We start from the raw sequence: 18,918 nt of genomic DNA, 5'->3' as shown, positions 1-18,918 counted from the left end.
ATGACATCACGGAGCTGGTGGATGTTAAAGACTTTGCGCTTCTCCATCTTCTATTTGAGGATGTCTCACAAATGCTCAATAGGGTTTAGGCTTGGAGACATTCTTGGCCAGTCCATCACCTTTACTCTCAGCTTCTTTAGCAAGGCAGTGGTCGTCTTGGAGGTGCGTTTGGGGTCATTGTCTTGTTGGAATACTGCCCTGCGGCCCAGTCTCCAAAGGGAGGCGATCATGCTCTGCTTCAGTATGTCACAGTACATGTTGGCATTCATGGTTCCCTCAATGAACTGTAGCTCCCCAGTGCCAGCAGCACTCATGCAGTCCCAGACCATGACACTCCCACCACCATGCTGACTGTAGGCAGCACACACTTGGTATCTTTGTACTCCTCATCTGGTTGCCGCCACATACGCTTGACACCATCTGCACCAAATAAGTTTATCTTAGTTTCATCAGACCAAAAGAAATGGATCCAGTATTCCCTGTCCTTAGTCTGCTTGTCTTACGGAAACTGTTTGCAGGCTTTCTTGTGCATCATCTTTAGAAGAGGCTTCCTTCTGGAACGACAGCCATGCAGACCAATTTGATGCAGTGTGTGGCGTATGGTCTGAGCACTGACAGGCTGACCCCTTCAACCTCTGCAGCAATGCCGACAGCACTCATACGTCACATTTCCCAAAGACAACCTCTGGATATCATGCTGAGCATGTGCACTCAATTTCTTTGGTCGACCATGGTGAGGCCTGTTCTGAGTGGAACCTGTCCTGTTAAACCACTGTATGGTCTTGGCCACCGTGCTGCTGCTCAGTTTCAGGGTCTTGGCAATCTTCTTATAGCATAGGCCAACTTTATCAACGATTCTTTTTTTCAGATCCTCAGAGAGTTCTTTGCCATGAGGTGCCATGTTTAACTTCCAGTGACCAGTATGAGAGAGTGAGAGCGATAACACCAAATTTAACACACTGCTCCCGAATCACACCTGAGACCTTGTAACACTAATGAGTCACATGACACCGGGGAGGGAAAATGGCTAATTGGGCAACAAAATTGGACATTTTCACTTAGGAGTGTACTCACTTTTGTTGCCAGCGGTTTAGACATTAATGGCTGTGTGTTGAGTTATTTTGAGGGGACAGCAAATTTACACTGTTATACAAGCTGTACACTCACTACTTTACATTGTAGCAAAGTGTCATTTCTTCAGTGTTGTCACATGACAATATATAATAAAATATTTACAAAAATATGAGAGGTGTACTCACTTTTGTGAGATACTGCATGTACTGCGGCCGATCAGCAAGTGGTTAAAAAAAGCTTGCTTATTAGCCCTACAAATGGCCAAAACTGGATAACAAAAGTCAGCCCCCTAAACTTTAACCACTTGCCGACTGTGCGATTGCCGGATGAGCGTACTGCGGCAAAGTGGTTTGTTATCATCCAGCGACATAGGTCTATGTAGCTGGACTCCTAACCTTGTGGGCGGCGCGCGCGCGCCGCCGGAGGCTCACTCCCGCTGTATTCAGTCACAGCGGGAGTCGGGCCAGGGGAGGAGAGGTGGTGATCACCGCCGCTCTTCCCCGATCGTCGGGGATCGAGTGTAGAGATCCGTCCGCTTGTGTAAACAAAGCGGGCGGATCTCCTAAATGACAGGCAGGGACAGATTGCAGGATTCAGCATAGCTGAACCTGCGATCTGTGCCTGTGTCACCCAGTCCCCTCCCCCCACACACGTCAGTAAGCACCAGGCATACATTAACCCATTGATCACCAATAAAAGTTAACCCCTTCCCTGCCAGTGTCATTTTTACAGTAACAGTGTATATTTATAGAACTGATTACTGTAGTAATGTCACTGGTACCCCCAAAAGTGTCAAAAATGTCAGTCGGGGGTCCGATCTGTCTGCCGCAATGTCGCAGTCCCACAAAAAAAATTGCAGATCGCCGCCAGATCGCCGCCATTACTAGTTAAAAAAAAAAAATAAAAATGACATAAATTTCCCGTAGTTAGTAGCTGTGATAACTTTTGCGCAAACCAATCAAAATACGCTTATTGCAATTTTTCTGTCCAAAAATATGTAACAAATTGGCCTAAAATGTTAAAAAATTTTGATTTTTACATTTTTTTTTTTTGGGGGGGGGATTTCATATAAAAAATGTGAAAAATATTGTTATTTTTTCAAAATTGTCGCTCTTTTTTTGTTTATAGCACAAAAATTAAAAATTGCACAGGTGATCAAATACCACCAAAAGAAAGCTCTATTTATGGGGAAAAAAAGGACATAAATTTAATTTGGGTACAGCATCACACAACTGCGCAATTGTCCGTTAAAGTAATGCAGTGCCGAATTGCAAAATATGGCCTGGTCAGGAATGGGGTAAAATCTTCCGGTCTTAAAGCGGTTAAAAATACGCTCATTGAGAATTTTTTTGTCAAAGGCATGTAGCTAAATACATTTTGGCCTAAATATATGACATAAATTGAATACATTGGATATTTTTTAACTGTCAAAGTAGAAAAATATTGTTATTTTTTTCAAAATTGTCGCTTTTTTTTATTAATATCGCAAAAAATGAAAAGCGCAGAGGTGATCAAATACCACCAAAAGAAAGCTCTGTTTGTGGGGAAAAAAAGGACGTTGATTTCGTTTGGGTACGGCGTTGCATGACCACGCAATTGTCAGTTAAATTTGCACAGTGCCGAATCACAAAAAGTGGCCTGGACGTAAAGCAGGAAAATCCTCCGGTCCTAAAGTGGTTAATGGGCAAGATTCGTAACACCATTCACCAGCTGAACCCAGAAAGATTTACATATCCTAAAGCAACTGATTTAAAATTGTGCCATAGTTATTACTATTAATTGTGAACAATATTTAACTTTTATGTAAATTTGAGTTTTCTATTTCACTTACAAAATCATGAACCCAGTCTAATTTTAGACATTTCAGATATATAGCATAATTACATTTGTTCTGTTTCTTTCTTTTAGTTAATTACACCAAAAGTACTAAAAAAATTGCAAAATGTGTTTAGTTACAAAAATTGGTAAAAAAAAACAATTGTACAACCATGTGTTGTCATCCATCAAACATGGGAATCATATTCATTCATCACGCTTGTAATTTAACATGCTTCGCCATTTTGGAAAAATGTGTGTTGAAAATACTTGTAAAGCAAGCGAAAAACATAAATTTAAAATATTGTCAAGCAATCAACATTTTATCCATGTTAACACATAATTTATTAACATATAGGTAAATGTAAGGTAGCACCCACTAAGCAAGTCATAGTTCCCATCAAGAGTTCCCTACATCTAGTAAAGTTATTCTTTCCAGATGATAGTTTAATGTAAATTTCAAGTTGCAAGTGTTGTGTTTCAAGTTGTCCAAGAATGATACTAGTTCTTCCTTTGATCCTGCTCAAATCATAAAGATATTGTCTATATAGCGATACCACAATATTACAGTATGTTGTTCAATTCTTCCATCTGATTCTCATCTAAGAGAAGTTTACAATCCGTCACCCCCTCCCCCCCCCCGGGTATGGGTTTGCATATGAGGGAGCGAACTATGCTCCCATAGCAACTCCATGCACCTGGAGGCAGTAGGAGTGTTTGAAAATAAAGGTATTGCGGCCGCGGATGAACTTCAAAATTTGAATCTGCTGATGGTTGTACAACATTGTTCTGGCTGGTGATCGACTGATATAATTTTTTTATTGTCGATACCGATACCGATATTTTGGTCATCGGATATTGGTATCGGCCGATATTTTTGGACATTTAACATTTTTTTTTTTTTTTTATTGAAAGGTACTGTGGTGGAGGGATCTGGGGGTCTAAAAGACCCCAAACCCCTCCTCTGCACTTAAAAGCATTCAAAACGCCAAGTTTGGCTGTTTTGAATGCTCACATTTTTTTTCAATTTGCCGCCGAGTACCCGGACGTGATGTCATGACATCACTTCCCAGGTTTTTTTTATGGAGACCCGATCAGAGCCAAATGCGGCTTTGATTGGGTATTCGGTGGCTGTGCAGGTAGGATGCCCGGGTCTCCCGGTGGGACGGGAGACCCAGGTGAGCTGCGGAAGGCGGTGGGAGGGGGGAGACGTACCCTCCCACTCCTTGTAATGACAGCCAAGCGGCTTCTCAGCCGCATCAGTTGTCATTACAAGACAGCCGACCGTCGGCTATGGACGCCGATACCGGGGTGATGCCTCCAGCTGCAAGATTCACTCCGGTACAAGCACTTTCCCTAAATATCGTCAATATCGGTAACCTCAGGGGCTGATTCTGATATATCGGGGAAAGTGCATATCGGCCCCCCGATATATTGGCATTGCCGATAATCGGTCGATCCCTAGTTCTGGCCACACCTGCGGGGGGTTGGATGAGGTCATGACACCATCAGAGGGGTGAACGCAGTCCGCTATGCGCATGTGCAGCCCTCTATTTTGCATCCACACCCCGCCTTGACGTTGCACATCGGTGGGGCAGATTTTTTTTCTTATTAGAAGGAATTTCCTTCTCCTATTATTTGTTACCCAGTTGTCCCCATGCTCCCCTATGCCTTTGAAGGTGTTTAGGTGATGGCATGCTTTTCCTTTCTACAGATTCAAGCTGGTCCTACATCATCATTTAAGTGAATTATCAGTGAATTATCAGCTGTTTGCAGATCCGCATATTTGTAAAATGGATCATAACAGGTATAATTTATCCCTTTGGGGTGATGCTTTCTGTCCACTTGTGTCTATAACTTTTAATCTTGAACTAAGCTATATACCAGTCTAAATCTATGTTTAAGTTATGCTATAAGCTTGTTCTTACCCATATGTACAATTCAAGGTGTTTTAGTGCTAGGGAATAAATTAATAAGTCTCTAGGATGCCATCTGGTGGGCATATAGGCTCCATGTAGTTTCAGAAAAAATCCAAAAAAGTGAGTGATTGCCATGTTTGAAACGAGTAGATTATGCCAATTGCCATTTAGGAATACAATTATATATTTTTGACATACTCATTATTATTTTTGATTTATCTTTGTACCAGATTTACTGTGGCCCCATTACCTCCCCTGCAGGAGATCCGGCTGTAGGTTAGTGACCGCGGTTGGTAGGCATGTGCGGCTATTCTGGACAGGCTCCTGTCATTTGGAACCCATTTTTTGCTCCATTGCCTTTCTACAACTTTGGAGGTAGTGAACTCTTGCTGGGAACTATGACTTGCTTGGTGGGTGCTACCTTACCTTTACCTGTATGTTAATAAACCATGTGGTAACATGGATACAATGTTGATTGCTTGACAATATTTTAATTTATGTTTTTTGCTTGTTTTACCAGTATTTTCACAATGCTTTTTCCTGAAGAAGCCAGAATGGCGAAACATGTTGAATTACTAGCGTGATGAATGAATATGTTTCCCATGTTTGATGGATGACAAAACATGGTTGTACAAATCTTTTTAACCACATTTTTGTAACTAAATACATTTTGCAAATTTTTAAGTACTTTTTGTGTAATATTATGTCTATGCACCTGAAAAGTCTTGTGTCCTCCATCTTTGTCCTCAGCTCTTAATACCATGGTATGTTGGTGCTACAAGCACTGGTAATCTGGTTTAGTTCCATCTTATTTTATTGAAAGAAAGAGAGATTTTACAAAGTATTGCAAAGAACAGAAACAATATAAAAACACATGGAAAAGTCAAACATGGCACACATCAGGATTTGTATACAGCGTATGGAGATCATCAGGTCCATTAGAATATGACTGAAGAGTTGAGATATAGGTTAGCCAACAGTACCTCAATGCTACATGTCACAGCTTTGACAGCAAGAATATCAACATTGGTACAATTACTGCCGTAGCGGGCAAGGACACAAGGGAGGCAATCAAGTGATGATGTTGGTAGCAAATATCAAGGTAGTCCATAGTAAAATACTGGAGAATAGCAGGTTAAAGCATATGGATAACTGCATAGGGAACCAAAGACATATAATCAGAAATATAGAGGAAAAGGTAAAGCTAGGTGTAGTAGAAACAGAAGTAGGGAAAGAACCTGAAGAGACAGGGAGGGAGGGAGGAAGGGAGGGAGGAATGGGGGGGGGGGATACGCACCCCCCACTACAGCCTGCTTGCACCCGGTACCACGGGTGCTCCAATCCAGGACTTGAAGCCACCAGAACATCTAAACATGTCCCAGGGCAACCATGTGATGGAGAACTGTTCCTCTCTGCCCCCCCCCCCCCCCGGGCCAACAGACTCTCCATGTCCCTAAATTGTATCCAGCTCTAGAGCCCATTCATGTTTAGAGGGTACGTGTACAGTTTTCCAGTGTTTGGGGATCACCATCCTGCCAGCCACCAAGAAGAACCAAAGAATATCCCTCTTGATTGACCGGACGAAGCCAGGTATCAGAGACAACAGGACCAATTCCGGTGTAGCAGAAACTGTAGTCGCCAGAAGTTTGCAGTACAGAGCAATTGGTAATCTGGTTTTGTCCAAATAACTTACTTATTCTTTTTGATAATGTTAATGTAAAGCCTAACTGGATACATCTTTTTTGTATCAAAAACAATGTGTTATTTTTCTTGCTATCGCCTTTCTTCTTTTTTCTTTCCTTCTTTGTCCTGTACATATTCAGTTCAGCGATGGCTGCATGGCGTGGGGGGGGGGGGGGTGACAACAGTGGCCCATACCTGCCTAATGTGTGTTGAAATGGCCCCTTGTAGTCTCCTTTGGGAGAATGTGTGACAGGGTGATAACACAGGAGTACGATTCGGAGACTGGGACATCGCTCTCGCCCCATACGAGGAAGTTCCTTTATGTCAGGATCACCAGGGATTGTTTTAATGAAATTGACAGATTTGAATTGATTGAAAATTATTTTTTTAATTACATGAACAAGTTAAAGCTTCTTAGTGATTGGGTATTTATCTCCTAAATTGGATAGAAATAAATCTATATTAAGATATTAGATAAGATAGGTTTCCATGATGGATGTGTTTCACCGTAATCTCTTGTTTTTTCACAATTGCTTGTCACAGAAAGCCTTCTGTGGAGGAAGCCTAGATGCTGTATATATATATATATATATATATATATATATATATATATACAGTATAGATAGATAGATAGATAGATAGATAGATAGATAGATAGATAGATAGATAGATAGATAGATAGATAGATAGATAGATAGATAGATAGATAGATAGATAGATAGATAGATAGAGATATATATAGATATATACTTTTTTTTTTTTTTTTCATTTACCAGCTTTATTATTGGGTAAAAAATCTGAAAAGCTTGAAGGGTGACCTGCTTTTTGATGAAAATGGGGAACTTGTCACGCCTTTGAATATTATGAATTGGAAGTCTTTAATCAACGGCTCTCTACTTATTAGACAAGTTGGCAATACCTTTAGAACAAATGGATCCCAGCAGAATTTCTCCATCAGGGCAAAGAACATTGTATGGAAAACTGGAATTAATAAGGTTAGATATGTTCTCTAAATTCCATAAAAATTAAATGTATCTAAAATAATAAATTGTTTACTTTTCCATGGTGGGAGATTTCCCTTTACATCTTGTAGACGTGAGTGGGAGGAAGCATACATCTCTATGTGAGGACAATCACTTTATTACAGAACACGTGTCCCCTATACTCCCATTCTGGTGACGATGTATTTATTTATTTTTATTTTTATTATTTTATTGTGTTTATACATTGCCATCATTTCACATGGAGCTGGAAAGTAAAAAGTAATAACATGATCTATAAAAAAATTAGTACATGCAGTTTTTTTTTTTTTTTAAAGTAAAGATTTTTTTTTAATTTTACAAAGACTTACAAAAAACACTTAGATGCAAATGGACATCATCTATAAATACATGCAAAGTTCAAACCTCAGCATAAACATCAAGTTGGGTTATACCCTCTAAAATTTTAGAGATACTGTAAAAGGTGCAGCAGATGGTTCATTGCAGTGGACCTGGGGTGGTACTTGGAGTGTTGAGAGTTTCTAGTCCAATATTACAATTGCAAAAGAATGTTAGGGTGCACTATCCTGGCTTATAGAACCAAAAGGAAAGGGTAATAGAAAGAGAAAAAAAAGGGAAACAGCAGCAGGTTAACATTGGGAAATTGAGAATAGAGTGGAATAGAGAGGTTAGAGTGGAGCGAGGTTACAAATTAAAACAGGTTGGGTAGGATGGGTGTTGGATGACCAGGTGGGGGGCAAATCCCTAGGTATTCGTTTGTGCCTCAAACACTTATGGGGGAATGACTTTGAATCATGGGGAACCTGAGAAGATGATCCATGTGGTACACGTGGTCAGTTAAATAATGTACCTGTCATGGTGTCGGGCCATCAGTCCTTCAAGGTGCTAGAGAAAGATTAGCTCAATATTCTACTCTGCAATTGTAGGATAAAAAGTAAATTTTCTGTGTCTCTGGATTACATTTCTGGCAGCAAGTTGGAAGAAGTAAAGCAGACTTTTCTTGGCAGATGTAATGGTGCCCTGGAACATGGAGAATAAGTCAATGAAAGGGGATAAAGGGGTGCGTGTATCCGCAACCACGTCAGGTATTTGAAAACACATACAGTTGTTTAACAAAATGTAGTGATACAACAGTGGAAGAGTGGACCCTGCCTATAAAAACTAGAGGGATAAGGCAGTACAGATAGGGAGGTAAGGGAGGTGAGTATTTGTAAATGGCATGACACCCTGTGCCTTGCCAGATGAGGAAGCAGTGGAGGATTAGAGACTGAATGAGTTATTGCTTGTAGACCTGTCTGAAGAGATACGTAGGTTTTGAGGGTATGGTTAAATGTTTCTAGGATTAATGATTTATTAGATCTGTAAGAAATCTTGGATGAGAAGGTATGAGAAGAGGATCAGAGTGGACTAAGTGTTTCCTCAAAAATGTTGGTGAAAAATTGACCAAGTACATTGGAGCTTACTAAGAACATCTAAAGTGTTTTTTTGGTGCATTCAAAGGTACACAGGGTTTTAAATGGCTCATGAGTGATACAGAAGCTCCTTATGACTATCCTGGACCTGTCCTTGAGTAAAACAAGAAGAAAAATTATTTGTTTCTTAAAAAAGACCCTCTAAATGAAAAAAAAATCAATTTAAGTGGTCACTTTCACTGCTCATCCCTACCTTGCTTTGTGCATTGGTGTGCAGATATGTTGGAACAGGAAGGGGCCCTCCCCAAATCGTTCCCACAAAGCTGGGAGCATTGAATTGTCCAAAATGTCTTTGTATGCTGATGCCTTAAGAGTTCCCTTCACTAGAACTAAGGGATCAAGCCCAACCCCTGAAAAATCCAACACCATAATCCCCCCTCTACCAAATGATTTGGACCAGTACACAAAGCAAAGTCCATAAAGACATGGATGAGCGAGTTTGGGGTGGAGGAACTTGACCGGCCTGCACAGATTTCTGACCTCAACCCGATAGAACATCTTTGGGATGACTTAGAGCAGAGACTGTGAGCCAGGCCTTCTCTTCAACATTAGTGCCTGACCTCACAAATGCACTTCTGGAAGAACGGTCAAACATTCCCATAGACACTCCTAAACCTTGTAGACAGCCTTCCCAGAAGAGTTGAAGCTGTTATAGCTGCAAAGGGTGGGCCAACTCAATATTGAACCCTACGGACTAAGACTGGGATGCCATTAAAGTTCCTGTGCATGGAAAGGCAGGTGTCCCAATACTTTTGGTAATATAGTTTATGTGTAAAAACAAACTAAAAAGCATATAGAAAGAAATTAACAGAACAACTGAATAACAAAACTAAAAATTCCTTTTTGACTAGAGAAATAAAATGTTATGGTGCCAAACTGTAAACATTTTGGGGAAATAAATTGTAATGATGCAGTAAACTGTCTGGAGAGGAGTGCTCCACATTAACTTAACTGTTGTAGGTCTATATTTGCCCCCCCCCCCATGCCAGTTTCTATTTCAGAATAAAATAGAAACTAATGGGGACTCCGCACCTTATTAGCAAAGGGAATACGCAGTTTTCCATATAGCAAACTGCCACAGATTCCCAGGAGGTGCAACCTGGTATATGTGATGTGAACAGAGAGCAGATAGCTTATATATTTATCTCTGCTTGTGCAGTGATTAGACCACATGAGCAAAGCCTGCAGGGTTAACAACTTTTCTCCTCACTCCCACGCTAAGCTGAGGGAGAGTTTGGCAGGGACAGCAGAGAGATTGGGGCATGCAGCTCCAGCTCTCTGTTCTCTGTGCTACCTGTTACAGGCACAACAGAACACAATGTAATCAGGAGAATCATTTGCACAATTGTTTATGTTTAGAAGAGTGGTGCAAGCTTGTGCTTGCACCACTCTTTGTTGATTCCCAACATTCTTTGATTCAAAGCATAGAGAAAAGTAAACATAGCATGCAAATCTCTGTAGCCTATTTCCTTATTTGCAGATTCCAAAGTCTCAGTGTTCAGAAAACTGTTTGCCGGGTACCAGAAAAGTTCCGAGGCCGGGAATCTACTCCTGCTGCTATGACTGTGTCCAATGCTCGGAGGGAGAGATATCCAATATCAGCGGTATATGCACATTTATACTATTACATATGTTGTTTCTTCCATATACGTCTATAATGAGCAATCATTAAATAGATATTTAATGGGAAACACCCTTCAGAATGCAATTGGTTGTGTCTCTACTAGGGATCGACCGATTATCGGCAATGCCGATATATCGGGGGCCGATATTCACTTTCCCTGACATATTGGAATCGGCCCCTGAGGTTACCAATATTGCCAATATTCCAAGAAAGTGGTGTACTGGAGTGATGCCTGCAGCTAGAGGCATCACCCCAGTACCAGCGTCCATAGCCGACGGTCGGCTGTCTTGTAATGACAACTGATGCGGCTGAGAAGCCGCTCCTCCCACCGGGAGACCCGGGCATCCTACCTGCACGGTCGCCGAAGACCCGATCAAAGCCGCATTTGGCTCTGATCGGGTCTCCATGTAAAAACCGGGAAGTGATGTCATGACATCACTTCTGGGTATTCGGCACCAGATTAAAAAAAAAATGCGAGCATTCAAAACAGCCAAACTTGGCATTTTGAATGCTTTTAAGTGCAGAGGAGGGGTTTGGGTTCTTTTAGACCCCCAAATCCCTCCACAACTGTACCTGTGAAAAATAAAAAATAAAAAAAAATAAAAAATTTGAAATGTGCCAATATCAACCGATACCGATATCCAATGACCAAAATATCGGTATCGGCAGTAAAAAAAACTATATCGGTCGATCACTAGTCTCTACATCTGCTCTTGATGCGCTGTACAATGAAGACCACTTTGACTTCCAGCATGATAAAGCTTTTTCTAAGTTTGATTGATAGAATTATTAGTATTTTTTATTAGTTCAGTTTGAAAGTTGATAGAGGCCACACTCCCAGAGGTAATTCCACAAATTAAATACCCCTATGCATTTGTTCATGAGCTTTTAGGCACCGTTTGTTAGTAGGGATGATCGGTCCAAATGTAAGTTCAAACTAAATGCTTGCTGCTCAGAAATTCATCTAAACATCAAATGTGGAATGTGGACAAACATGACAACTTCTTGCTGTCAACAGTTGCTAAGGAAGCAGCGGATGCTTGCACTTTCCACATCCTTATTAACCCCTCATGTTACCTGGCTTATTTACTTATGTGACTGTGAATCTCCAGCCATGGGTTGGGGATAAGGAGTAATATCATTGCCTAAATAGAGCCAAATAGCCATATTTAGGCAATAAAAAATTAGATTGCTGCTGAAAGCTTGTGGATGGAAATATGGTTGTCTTTTTTTCTGAAGTCACCAGGCATTGTGACTGGTGTGGATCTATATCACTGGCTTTTTTTCTTTTAATAAAGGGCTTGTTAAAAGCTTTTTTTGTGTATTCCAAAACAACGGTATAGCGCTAATAAGGTGCATTCAGTGATAATATATAAAAATAAAAGAACATATATCTATGCAATATTAAGGTGCTATAATACATAAATCTGTGCAGTATTAAAGTGCCATAGTACAAATAACTGCGCACTATTAAGGTGCTATAATAGAAATAAAGTGCTTGTAAAAATCAAATTCATATAATATATAAATAATTGATAGATCCAAATAGTCCAGTGGTCTTGTGCTAGAATTGGTGCAAAATTAGCTTGATGATGATAATCCAGCCAGTGTTTTACAAGTGAATCTGTGTGTCTTCCACCACCAACACCTAAGATAATTGGCCTCTCACCTGAAGTTTTGACCTGTGTTTCACCACAAGGTCAAAATAAGCAAATAATCACCAGCAGGGATTAGCCGGCTCTCTCACCGCCTCTCAGTAGACGCACTGCTGCCCGAAGATAGCCAAACATGGGGACACGGATCTCATCATGGATATCACATAAAAAATAAAAGGCACAGGATCTAATGCTCTCAGTATGAACAGGGGTTTTTATTCCGGACAAAAAATGGTAAAAAACTCACATGTACAGGCACTACTGATAGTGCATGGAAACCGAAATTATAGAGCAGCAAACTAGCTGTAAGCTTCCAGGTTGCCGGTGAAGACTCTGCCCCCTATACGCATTACGTCATCTGTCAATCAGACGCTCGACTTCCTCAGACCCCCTACTGAGGAACTTTTGCACTTTTTTGTGTATTGCGTTTTCTTTTTCTTACTCATTCCCATTGGGGTGGTGGAGGGGGTCATTATATGAGAGCCCTCTTATTATTAAAGGGGGCTTCCACATTATAAAAAGCCACCTGCTAGCTGACCCACCAAAATTACCAGACCAGATCCCCCCTTGAATGGTAAGGGCATGGTGTTTGGTATGGGGCACGCTCGCCATCCCTTTCCTGGTCTGCTAGACTGCATGATTGAATAAATGTCTAGTATGACATTTTTGGGGGTCCTGGTGCTTTTATCTTTTCTTGATTTTTTTTCATGGGGTCTCCCTTAAAAATCATACCAGACCTGCAGGGCCTGTATAAATTATGGGGAATCCCCATGCTGATTTTTTGGTGTGAGTATCTTATCTAGAATAAGGGTCTGGTATAGATAACAAAAAAAAAAACCATGGCCATATAAACAATGGAGCTGGGAATAGTTTAAAAAGGGTATGAGGGTTCCACCACAATGCATAACAGGCCCTTATTGCACACAAAAAAAAAAAAAAAAAGCATGAGGTCCCCACAAATAATCCACACCAAAGCTCTATCTGGGCATGCAGCCTGACTCTCCAGGAAAGGGGGGGAATGTACTATCCACCCCTCCTGAAGCATACCAGGGGGGTACCTTGCCAGGGGTCGACCCTCCTGGCAAAGCGCTATGCTTCCCATGTTGAGAAGGAAAAGAGCTTCTTCACCAAAATCCTGGCCATGGTAGTTGTGGGGGTCTCTGTGCAGAGAGTTTATTAAAATCTGGAATCCTTTTAATAAGCACCCCCCCCCCCAAGCAGATTTTTTTTGGAGTTTTGCATTTATAATAAATCACATTAGGAATTACTAAAGCGGATGCTCCACATCAAACGGAATGAAAAAATATATATATTTGCATTGGTACATGTCCCCCAGGAAAGTGTCCAGCCCCTCATGCCATTTATTTACCAATCCCCTGTCTACAGGGGAGGACTGGGCCAAGGGGCATGGGGGCAATTGCATAAATTAAATAAAAAAGGCTGTACCACTTCTGCCACAGACATGCCCAAAGGATTCCTGGTGAAGAGAAGTAAAAAGTCCCTGCCGCTAACCTACTGAGTGCGGGTTGAAGACAAGGACAGAGGGCAAGCCTCTCCCCCCCCCCCCCCGCATGGATGGTGTAAACTGTGTCTGAGCAGAGGCCGGTTTAATGCCCCACTGGAGACTTTTCTCCCCCTGGCCAGCCCCAACCAAGCTGTCCCAGCTCCCCCTCAACTGGCCAGGTTGGGAAGCGGGATTCAGTCGGTGAGTAGAGAGTACCGAAAGCGGAGCTTCAGCTTGGAATGAGGGTCAGGAGGAGGGCAGGAAGAGGGAGAGTGGGAGCGGGGCCAAGTCATTACACCATGGGCTTTAATTTGTACTTGCCCCCTGGGCTGAAAGTTGCCAGTCTGCCCCTGCTTGCCTATTAGACCAGAAAATGGCCAGAGTTTTTTTTTTTACTTTTAGCTCCCGTTGACTTTATTTGGGCTTGAATTCATTACCCAAACTTTAGTGATTGTCATTGAACACTGCTTGAACTGAAGTACATTCCTCTCATCGCTATTTTTTTAGTTAACACAAATCATTTGCTCATCTGTTAGTTTGGAGTTTATAATGTAGCATTACTCCCTTGGGAGCTGCTGAAAATGGGTCCCAATGGGTTACTCAAAGCAACAACTTGTGAATCCCTAAAATTTTAGGGTTTTGGCTCAGTCAGTAAACAGTCCAGGGGATTTGTTTTTTTGTTGTATTTATTTTTATGATGGGATGGGAGAAGGGATGAGTGGGATACTCCAACTTAGCGAACTATGCACAATCTTGAGGACTATCATCTATGTTGAATGTGGCAAGGCCGCTGCTTCACCTTGCCACTTAAGTGAAGTATTTAACAAGTGAACTACTTGGTAGATTACTCTTGAGCGTTCTACTTGACACCCCCTTTACACTCTTCAGAGTTCTACCTGGCACCCCCTTTACTAACATATGTGTGAGCTGACCTTCTGTCCACTGACCTCACTGGAGTGCTGCCCTTTCCTGGGCAGACCCCTTAACAAGCCCTCTGGTACTCATGGACACTGTTTTTCCCAGGTAGCTCTGTCTGCAGCACCACTGTCAGCTTCTCCAGGACCTTCAAGGCTCAGTAACACACCTGGCTCACTAGGCTGACTGCCTGTGACCACTTTCCTCAGATTGCAGAAGGAGAGACAGACGTCACCCTCCTCCTGGGACTCTGCTTCCCACCAAAGATGCCCTGCCACATGTGTCCTCAGTTTTTATGGTCAATTCCAGGATGTACTGTGGTGGTGCTCTCCCACTGGGACTGCCAAAAAACCCAGTGTGTCACTGGCTATGTTTCCTCCACTGTCCAACAGGTTCCCCTATTGAATACAGTGGGGACACTCCCTCAGACCAAGTGACTCACACTTGGACACATGTAACAGGCATTACTAACAGATCAGACTCCCCTGATAAGTAGAATGGAGCAAAACAAATGCTTTTTTTAGCACCTATGTAGGAGGGTGCTACATCGAGGTAAAATGTTGTAATGTCAAGTAAACCTAAATGATGTACATATACTTTACGTTAGGACAATGGCAGAATTAGAGAACAGCCTACAAAAAGACAGATACTTTTCCCCAGACACTTGTTCCTACAAACAATCAATATGCATGAACAAGTTTGGACTGAAGGCCAATTGATTTTTATTTTTTTATTTATAAAATTGTGAATTCAAACAAAGTTGTAAAAGCGTAACTCCACTTTGTTGAGAAAAAAACACCCCCCTCTGGGTGATTTCTGTACATTGACAAGGATTTTAACAAACTTTGTTGCAGATGCCTACCTTTTGTTATTCTGAAGAAGTCATTGCTTGTTTCTCTGTGCCTCTGTGCTGAGTGGGTCAAATGGGAGTGGTTTCATAATTATCTATCAGCTGTGGCAGCTGCAAGGCTCTAATGAGGAAATCTGCTTGACCTGCAGTCCTTTAGATGTGCTCCTATTAGGAGTATCTCACCAAAAATGACATTTGTATTGCAGGGGATGCCAGAAATCTGACTTGTATGTTAGGCAGACTTCTGGAAAAATGAGTGAGCCAATCACAGAAGCAGGAAATTATGTTTCTGGGGGTGTGGTCAGTACACATTCTGTGTACAGAACAGCTCCAGGTAGCCATATTGCATTGCAATTTCAAAAAATACAACAGCTGCAGATTAAAAAAGGAATATGATTTGTGTCGCAATTGTATATGCTATATCGTTTTTTCTTCATTTGCTATTTTTTCCCCCAGGAAAGTGGAGTTACCTTTTAAACAAACCAACCTTCTAGTCAAATGAATAATATCAATTATACATTGCTGATTGATATGGAACATCAATTATGTGTCTTTTTTTTATCTTCCTATCTTCCAGACAGTGAAAACTGCCAGCAATGCAGATTTGATGAATGGCCCAATGAGAAAAAGGATCGATGTGTCCTGAAAGTACTGGATTTCCTGTCTTACTCTAACGATCTTATAGGAATGGTCTTTGCTTTGTCCTCCTCCGTTCTTTGTGCTAAGACTGGACTGATATTACTGGTCTTTATTTCACATCAAGACACGGCCATTGTAAAAGCCAACAACAGGAACCTGAGCTTCACCCTTCTGGTCTCCATCATGCTGAGCTTCCCCTCTGTGTTCTTCTTCCTTGGATGTCCTGATGATATATCCTGCTTGTTACGCCAAACCTCATTTGGAATCCTCTTCACCATTTCCATCTCTTGTGTTCTTGCAAAAACCATCATGGTTTGTGCAGCATTTAAAGCCACCAAACCTGGCAGTTTGTGGCAACACTGGATAGGAACCAAACTTTCTAATGTCATTGTCATCTCATGCTCATCAATTCAAGTTATAATTTGTGTCATCTGGTTGTCCATCTCTCCTCCCTTCCAGGAGCTAAACACCTCTTCTTATCAGGACAAGATCATCATTCAGTGTAACGAAGGGTCAGTTATTGGGTTTTATTCTGTTCTTGGTTACATGGGGTTTCTGGCAGCTGTGAGTTTTGTTCTGGCTTTCATGGTGAGGACATTACCGGACAGTTTTAATGAGGCCAAGTACATCACCTTCAGCATGCTGGTGTTCTGCAGTGTGTGGATTGCCATGATCCCAGCCTATCTGAGTACCAGAGGGAAGTACATGGTGGCTGTGGAGATATTCGCCATACTGAGCTCCAGTGCTGGAGTCTTAGGCTGTATATTTCTTCCCAAATGTTACATTATCTTATGGAGACCAGAACTGAACACTAAAACATATTTAATGGAGAAAGGAGTTTTACAATAAATAGAACTGTTATTAATTATTATATACGGTAGTATGCTATGGTTATAATCTTTTTTGTATACTGTCTATTGCATTTTTGGCAGTGCTTTTGGGTCATACATTAAGCGCCAGTTCACATTACCGCGACGCTACTTGCACCGCGACCTCGGAGCGGGCCGCCACGGACTTCATAACATTGAAGTCTATGGCGGTCGCCTCCTGGTCGCCCCAAAGAAGCTCCGGACCCTTTTTCTAGGTCGGAGCGACTTGTGTCGCTCCTATTAGAACGGGTCCGCAGCTTCCCTATGGGAGGCGACCTGCGGCGACCTGTGAGGCGACCAGGGCGCCTCACAGGTCGCCCTAGTGTGAACCAGCACTACGACTAGGTATGTTTACCTTTATATATATTTATATAGATTTGTCTAAAAACACAAATAAACAAACAAAAAAAAAATCTAGCTCAATACAGAACTGCGTGCATAAAAATTGTATCATGATGTGTAATGTTGTGAATTCAAAAATAACAATAAATAACTATAACTCGGGTGCGTGGCTTGGCGACAGACGTGAATGGCTGCCTGAACCCTCAGCTCCCGCTCAAGAGAGAACATTACCGACAATCAGCGGACATTGGACTCAGCAAGATGGGTAAAGGAGACAGGAGCTCATCAGCTAACAGATCCCGATCACCCCAGGGTTCTGACACACAGCTGAGCCACAATATACCCCCTATTTTCTGGTCAGTAATAGTAACAGTCAGTAAATACAAGGCTTGACATGGTGGAAACTACTACTAACAGCCAGGGGGCCGCCGTTTCACACATTCAGCAAGTATCAGACTTTCACTCCTATCTGATCAGAGAAATGCGCAGACACCTGGAAGACTTAGATAACAGGGGCCGCAGGCATAACATTAGAGTGAGGGGTCTGCCTGAATCGATCGAAGCGGGGAACATTCAACTGTGCATTCAGGCCATTTTTAATAACTTATTGGATAGACCCCATGACTCGCCAATTGAAATGGAGCGCATCCATAGGGCCCTTCGTCCCAGGGGAAGGTACTCCGACCCCACTAGGGATATCATCTGCTGTTTAGTCAGCTTCCCTTTGAAGGAAGACATCCTCAAAAGTGCCAGGGAAAGGCGCCAAATTCTAAACGAAGGCTCAGAGCTCAAATTGTTTCAGGATCTTTCCCGTATCACCCGGCAACACAGAAGGAATATCAGGCCTTTACTGGACTTACTTTGCGCACGTAACATATCATTTAAGCGGAAATTCCCCTTCTGCCTTTCAGCATCGACAATGGGATGCAGAGCCATGCTGTGGGATCCAGAAGACCTGCCACAATTTTGTGCGGCTATGGATATCCCTATCCCAGCACTCCCAGATTGGTACAGCGAACATAGGATCTGTACACTCTGGAATGCTGGGCTTCGAGATGACCCTACTGTATAGAATGGAATGCCCAAAGAACCCGCCGACAACATTCTCCTCCTGTGACTCCTCCATGCCAACCGCATAGACCTGCCCCAGGCGGGAACCCTCTGGCTTCACCTGCTCACAGAAGATCCCATCAAGATATCTGAACCTCTGACATGTATTCATAGATACTCACATATGTGAGTTCTTTTCCAGTCAGTTTCGCCAACTATGCTTGACTAACTGTGTTTGAGTTCTCCCACTACCTGACATGACGTATCTCCTCCACATGAATACCCATTTAGAACATGATACTGCCACTCCATAACTCCCTAAGCCCCTTCCACGGGTGACAACCGATGTTATTCCCCATTATGAAACTTCTACTGGACTTATTCTCCATTAACATATGCAACCGTGACATCTGTTGTAGGACTCAGATACTTTGATCAATATACCAACCCTGTCCCCCCTCTTGGATATCAACCCGCATCACGACCCCCCTTGTTTCATTCTTTTA

General features: G+C 42.0%; 2 protein-coding genes across 2 annotated transcripts in view; both read left to right on the top strand.

Annotated features, from left to right (window-relative positions):
* LOC309550300 (vomeronasal type-2 receptor 26-like) overlaps window positions 1-17,000 on the top strand; it is a gene marked incomplete at both ends in the record, with an annotated part of 67,610 nt that extends 50,610 nt beyond the window's left edge. Inside the window, 2 exons of the mRNA XM_082250702.1 lie at window positions 10,445-10,568; window positions 16,090-17,000. Coding sequence (XP_082106828.1) covers window positions 10,445-10,568; window positions 16,090-17,000 — 1,035 coding nt within the window. The remainder of the gene's footprint in view (window positions 1-10,444; window positions 10,569-16,089) is intronic.
* Window positions 17,001-17,623: 623 nt separating this feature from the next.
* Window positions 17,624-18,918, top strand: part of LOC309550299 (vomeronasal type-2 receptor 26-like) — a gene marked incomplete at both ends in the record, with an annotated part of 50,463 nt that continues 49,168 nt past the window's right edge. Inside the window, one exon of the mRNA XM_082250701.1 lies at window positions 17,624-17,627. Coding sequence (XP_082106827.1) covers window positions 17,624-17,627 — 4 coding nt within the window. The remainder of the gene's footprint in view (window positions 17,628-18,918) is intronic.

This window comes from Pelophylax lessonae, assembly GCF_965119305.1.
Source record: "Pelophylax lessonae genome assembly, chromosome: 3".
Taxonomy (NCBI): Eukaryota; Metazoa; Chordata; class Amphibia; order Anura; family Ranidae; genus Pelophylax; species Pelophylax lessonae.
Note: the sequence above shows the minus strand (reverse complement) of the source record. Positions and strands in the feature narration are given on the sequence as shown.